This window comes from Alligator sinensis, unplaced genomic scaffold (genome assembly GCF_000455745.1).
Source record: "Alligator sinensis unplaced genomic scaffold, ASM45574v1 scaffold1647_1, whole genome shotgun sequence".
Taxonomy (NCBI): domain Eukaryota; kingdom Metazoa; phylum Chordata; order Crocodylia; family Alligatoridae; genus Alligator; species Alligator sinensis.
In genome coordinates this window covers 55,108-61,886 of record NW_005843257.1, presented here as the reverse complement: position 1 = coordinate 61,886, position 6,779 = coordinate 55,108, and the positions used below count along the sequence as shown (strand labels likewise).

Genomic DNA, 6,779 nt, shown 5'->3' with positions numbered 1-6,779 from the left:
GCGCCTGCGGGGGGGGGGGGGGTATGGCAAGGCCCTGGCACAATGCTCTGATTAGGGAGGGGTTCCCACCCCTTATTACCAGTCCAGCAGGGAATTGATAACCTAGTGTTTGTCACCCATAGCTCAATGTTTATCACTCCATTAAGAAAACAATAGAGGGACATTACCAGCTACCTGCTGATTCTGCCTTTGTCCCGTCTGCCACAGCACCGGCCGTAGCCAGCATGTGATCTGCTAGCTAATGCTGAGATGTGTCTGTGTAAGGCAGAGGGGACAGAGAAATTCCTGCTTAGCAGGGGGTAGGGAGTGAGGGGGGAGAGCAGGGGGAAGCCAGGCAGACACCTGCAGTATCTGCTGAGTTCCAGTCAGGGAGCAGAGGGGAGGAGCCAGCTCTGCTGTGGAGCAGAGAGCCCTGCTCAGCCCAGAGATCATGCTGGGATGCTGGGGGAGTGTGGCTTAACTTAAACAAGCAACAGGTCTGGGACAGATATGCATAAACCGTTGCCAAATCAGTTAAGTCTGATTCGACCAGGTTTATCTCAAACTGGTTTCAGCCATTTTCAAACTGGTTTATGTGCACTGAACATCTGTTCTGTTACAGGTTTAAATCAATTTCTGATCACTTAAACTGGTTTTGTGTGATGTCTGTCCCTGGCCTTAGAGATACAGTTTTCACCTAAGGCAGTGTGCATCTCAAGCCAGATATCCAGAAGAGCTCAGAAGTCATGAGCTCTGAATTGAGTATAGAAATAAAGTGGCTGAATGGGATCCACTTGGTGTTGAGACCATTAGAAAATCTGGTCCTAGATCTATAATACTGGAAAATTTCAAATCAATGCAACATATTTTGCTTTATTGAAAATGATGGTATGTTTCCATACTAGACTATGGCAATATTTTTAGGTGTTAACTTAATCTTTAACATATTTGCATTAATGAGCATTAATAGTTTTTTCTGAACATTAAATGCAACATCCACCAGAATAAAGCAGCAAGCAACCAGTTATATTGATTGTAAAAAAGGAAAAATATAATATGCAATAATTATGGAAAAATCAGGCATATGCTCTTTTGTAATTAAGCCTTTTTTTCTCCTGGCAGTAATTCGTGCAAAAATATCCAGTGAAAAGGTGGTTCCTGCCAGTGATGACCCTCTTGACACACACAAAATGATCCGGTATGAAATCAAACAAATAAAGGTATATGGAATCATTTGGTTGTTTTGAAGTGCAATTCTGATTAATTTAGTAGGGCATGTTTCAGCTGAACTAAGCAACAAAAATCTCTAGAATTTGTGAACAGGATTTGTCTCACTCTTAGGATTATGGCTGGGTGAACTGCTCATCGTGGATAATTTAATAAAAAAATATATTTCTTATTCCTGTTCATTTAAGTATCTGCCAACAAGCTGATTTTGAAGAATGTATCTGTTATTCGTAATTGTTTGATGAACACTTTATGCAAACATACTTTTAACCTATGTTCACTATTCACTATGAATCTTTGCTTATTTTCTCTTTGTAGTGGATGCCTGGTCATCCAACTCACATGACATTGTTCCTGATTTTTCCCTGGATGACACAAATTTTATAAACAGAGAACAAACTTTTCCAGCTGAAACAGCAAAGACCTTTGTTCATAAGTGAATAGGGGTATTTGCAAAAAGAAGAGCCCTTCCCAGATACACATACAAACAAAAAATCCATTTGTATGAATGTTCCCAGAAAAGCAAACAAAAATGTGGGTGTGCACAAAATCCAAAAGTGATTCAGAATTTGGGAAAATGTTCATCCAACTGTTTTTGCCCCTATTTGTTCACCTCTACTTGTCAGGTACTTTCAATAATACACTCTTACAGGAACAGATCTTGGCCCTACACAAATCATGTACAAGCTCTCATTGCGGTGAATAAGACTATGATTTAGCTATTTCTTGGTATCACTAAAAAATGCAGGGGGGGAGAGGTTGGGTGTGGTGGGGGAGGGGGATCGTTATGTGTCTTCAATGGGCTTACTGCTAAAATACCTTCCACAGTCTAGTTTTGGAACAGCAAACATGACACATGGAAACAGTGCAGAGACAGAATTGCTTACATTGATGGTGATGGTGAGACCAGCAGGTATCAATCTTACCAACTATCAAGGAATAATTAAAAAAAAAATTCATGTTGTGCTCTAGAAATGCTATAACTGATAAATAACCACTGCAAATGAAATGTAATGGACACAGTTCTCTTTTTTGTATACATAGCATTCAATTTACTTAGCACTGACTTTAAGTTAAAGCATAGCGTATTAGATCATTTATGATCTCATATACTGTACATACATTTCTAAATTCTAAGAGATACTGGTTATAACCTCTCTTTGGATTCACCTGGTAGCACTGACCATTAGAATGAAAAGTAATGGATCTCTTCCCTAGCATTTGCCTTTAAAGAAGTCATAAAATAGTGCAGTGAGAAATACTTACCATACCTGTTGCATGCAGTATTACAAATAATCATTTATGAACATTCATCTGATTTTTAAACAACTTTCCATCTGCTATATTGGGACTTCTTTGGGATTCACATCCATGAATATTCCAACAAAGGGATTCTCAAATAGCTCCATTTAATGCAATTTAACAACTGAACATAGAGTTGGGAATTTTCCATTAGAATGGCTTGGGAAACTGAAAACAAAATAGTGTAATTTAGATCAGTTTAGCCCAAACTGGAATATTTTAGATTTTGAACTAATATGACACATTGCATTTCCATGTGGTTCATTCCCTTATGGGAATGATTGTACCAATCCCATTATTTCCTATGACCCAGGCTCTCTGGAAGACTACTTTTCCTATTATATAATGAATTGATTTTTCTGTAACCAAATTGCATGGTGCATGTTGGGAATCATGTGATTATGCATAATTATAGTACATGGAAGCCAATTAAGGCATGTGAATCTAAAAGACAAAGAAGCAGCAGCACCATATGGAAAGCAGTTAATGCTGAAATGATTCAAAAGGACACATTTTGTATCATTTCAACAAGCAAAATATTTTCTTTTAGGAATATCAAAATGTTGGTTTTAAATAAAAATATAAAAATGAAGGATTTGGCCTTTCTGAATTAGTTTTTTAAATGCTATTGTGCAGAAAATTTGAAATTTCAGCTATTCATCCCATTGCAGGAAAAAACAACCCCAAATGCTAACATACCAGTATTTCCTCTAGGACAGAAATTCTGAATTCTTCTCAACTCCAGGTGGAAATAAGGAAGAGTAGGATTAGCCAGCTCTCTGCAAACCAGAGCTTGGAAACTAATTTGCAAACAAGCTGGTTATCAGAAGGGCTCAAGACTAAATTAAATTTATGCATTCATGTTGACAATTTGTCACAGAAACTCCATGCTAATTTGCTCATTTTCATGTGACATATAGCAACAAAAACACGTGACCTATGTTTAATGAAAATAGCTCCAATTTCAAATTATGTATCTGGAACACTGCTACTGAACTGTTTGATCAGCTTCTACTCAGTATAAGCAAATACGAAATGCATTTTAAAATGTTTTCAAATACTTCTCAACAGGGTCTTAGAGAAGGTTATAAAAAAAGTATTTGAGTGTAACAGGGCATGTCTACATGTGCATTTAAACACAACTAAATTGAATGTGCGTTAAGATAATGCGCATTAAGTGATTTTTTTGGGGCAAGTGTCTACATGTGCAGGCACTTGGCACTAAAGTTAGTGTAGTTGGACAATTGTACACGCCACAAAATTGGCCTTTAAAGCAGCTTAATGCCCTTTTGCAGCACTTCAATGGTGCAGCTGTTTATACATGTCGTCGGTGTAAATGACTTTGGAATGCAGCAAAATAAAACATGAGGTACAAATCTGGGGTGAACTAATTTACAGTTGGTGGCCATTTTGAACCCAATCTAACCTCCTCCTAATACTCCCTAAATGTCTGTACTTAGCCTTTTTTTGGTAAATAAATGGTTTTATAGGTAGTAGTGAGCAAAATAGTGCACTTTTTCTTCCACTTATTTTTACCCTTGGTAAAATGTTGGGTACTTTCAGCATAGAAGGGACTCCTTTAAGCTATTCCCATTGCAAAAAAAAAAAACCCAACCCAAAACAAAACAAAAAACATTATGTTGAAATTGTTATTTTAAAAGTATTGCTTCCATTACAGCAAAATACAAGTTTCAGCGGGCTGGAAGAAACTTTACTCATATTTAAAGTTTGGGGCACTAATGATATTAGCACAATTATTTTTTTTTTGCAACTAACAACATACCTTTATTACTAGTTTTATAAATTATTTATTATAACAGTAACACAGCAATACTGACACACTGTACTCTGTATGTTTTCCATTTACAAACAGTTACTTTAATTAAGCTAGCAATTTTTCCAGTTGCTATTATTGTCTTTCACTGGAACACTGTTTAGAACTTTGAGTTAACAGCAGGGGAAAGTGAATGATCTGTAAGAAGATGTGGTTTTTATAAATAATAATTGGCTTGATTTTGCCACCCACAATTGTACTGAGTAGTACTTTACTATGCAAGTAGTCCTACTGACTCTAATAGGAACAGCTGTGAAAAACTGCTAAGGAAATGAGTGGTAAAATGAAGACCAATATGAACACACCATCTAAGAGAAAACCAATATACTTCATAAACTTTGATTAATACATAGGAAAAATTCAGATCTAGCACATGCGAATGCAATTCCAATGCAATTTCTAGGCTGTATGACAAGTTTATGACAGGAATGAATTTGTCCTACAAACAAAAAGTGGGACAAATTCTCACTACTCCTGTACTAGAGGAATGTATCTGGATCCAGAATAAAACTCAGTGAATGCTTAAACGTCACTATACTACACAGTAATTTAGAAAAGTAATGTCTGATACAGCTGAAAATACCTGGAGATATAGCATACAGAACATAAATATGACAGCACAAACTTATTTGGGATATTGGGGTTAGAGCACATGTTCCAAAGAAAAGTAACATGAGGTCTTTCAGTGACTCCCAGTGGTCATGGCCTGAAGTATGACTCTATGACAGCATAGATCTATGCCAAGACATGCTCTCTAGGGCCAGGATTGATCATCACCTATAGAGAGAATGGTGCCACCTACTGAACAACCAGTACTGCCGCTTCCATCAGCCAATTTCTTTTATAGAAGCCTTTTATCTAAATTAGTTACCCTTAAGGAACCTAAGATCTAAGTGCATCACAGCATAGGCCTTTATTTATTTATTTATTTTAAAGGTCCTGTATCCGGACTATGGCAATACTTTTCACAATTTAAAGTTTGATTAGTATAGGTCTCTATGGTTGCCTTAACTTGAGAGTATTTTACAGTGATCTACTCTAGTTAATCTCTCTCAAATTAATTAGCTCACATGAAAGCAACTATACTGTAAAATAACACTTTAGCTACAGCTTGGTCTTACAAGCAATTGACAAGTTATGTTAACTTAAACTACAGATTATGCCAGTGATTCTCAACCATGGTGTAGTGGCATTCTGGGGGGCTGTGAGATCCCTTTAAGGGTGCCGCACCACTTAGCCCCTGTGTGAGTACATACATGTGCCTGCCCCAGCTGTCCTGATTTTCAGAGGGCTGAGCACTTGAAACAACTTTCATTTCAACATGAGTCATACAGTCTTGGCACTCAAATATTCAGGTTTTTTTTTTACTATAAGCAGCCTTTTTATAACACGCACATGTTCTTTGGCCTCCTTTTTGAGAGGATCATATGTATTGGGACAAACTTTGTAGGCTGAGATAATTTAATTTACCTCATGGAAATATAAATAGATGCTGTCCGAAGTATTCTTTAGTATTTTGGGGCTTGCTTGTTTTGTTGACATGGGTGTTGCTTTACTTACAATGGAACATCTTTTGGTTGGGATTTTGTTCCCTTCATTAATTTCAGTTTAGCATCTAATATTTTTGTACCAGTCTAACGACAACAGTCAGTTTTTGCATTATTTTTCCATTCCCTAATCAAAAGGCTTAAGAAAATCAACGTATTTACAGTATATTTTCTAGCACCCTATACCACTTAAATTCCCTGAGAGAACTTGCACATCATAAACATATTTTCCAATGACGCCAACTGCATTTGGGAGAACCTGCCCTTGGGAGCTATGAACCTTGTCCACAGCTGTCTACACATAGCATGATGTAACTAAAGGGGCCTCCTCTGTGATGTACTTTCAGTTAAATCATATGAGATGATGACAACCAATCAGAACTTGATTAGCACCTAATGGTTTCCTCTCATGTTTGGGTATAATAGGATTTATTTTGCTCTTTTTGCAGGAGCTATTTTAAAAATGTATTTCAGAATTTTCTATGCTATTTGAAGAGTAAGCTATATCTTGAATACTGCATGGGCTATGTATTAAGCTTTCCCATTTCAGTTGACTTCTGAATGTTGGAAATTTGTAATGCCTTATCTCATTAAACAAAATTAGTTGTTTTTACAGTAAATCACACTGGGCTAAGCTCTGTACCTGGATGCATGTAGGCAACTGTCGCAGGGCACTAAAGTGCCCTGATCCTAGAAGAGCAGGAACTGCCTGGGGGAGAGCCCAAAGAGCCAGGTAGGAGCCCAGGTGCAGGTTGCCATGACAACCGGCTAGGGAGGAAATTAGTCAGCACTTGTATGTGGTCAGCTGGCAGGAAGGGGCAGGGCCTTGCGCCCATATAAACCCCACGCTGGAACTAAGGGAGGCAGTTCTCTTAAGGAGCCCTCTTAGA

The 6,779-nt window shown here is 37.5% G+C and overlaps 2 protein-coding genes across 2 annotated transcripts in view; one reads left to right on the top strand and one right to left on the bottom strand.

Annotated features, from left to right (window-relative positions):
* The window catches only part of SYN2 (synapsin II), a 208,543-nt gene that overhangs the window by 152,566 nt on the left and 49,198 nt on the right, over positions 1-6,779 (bottom strand). The gene's annotated exons all lie outside the window — the stretch shown is intronic.
* Positions 1-6,779, top strand: part of TIMP4 (TIMP metallopeptidase inhibitor 4) — a 51,547-nt gene that overhangs the window by 40,528 nt on the left and 4,240 nt on the right. Inside the window, exon 2 of the mRNA XM_025194602.1 lies at positions 1,102-1,199. Within this exon, the coding sequence (XP_025050387.1) occupies positions 1,102-1,199 (98 nt within the window). The remainder of the gene's footprint in view (positions 1-1,101; positions 1,200-6,779) is intronic.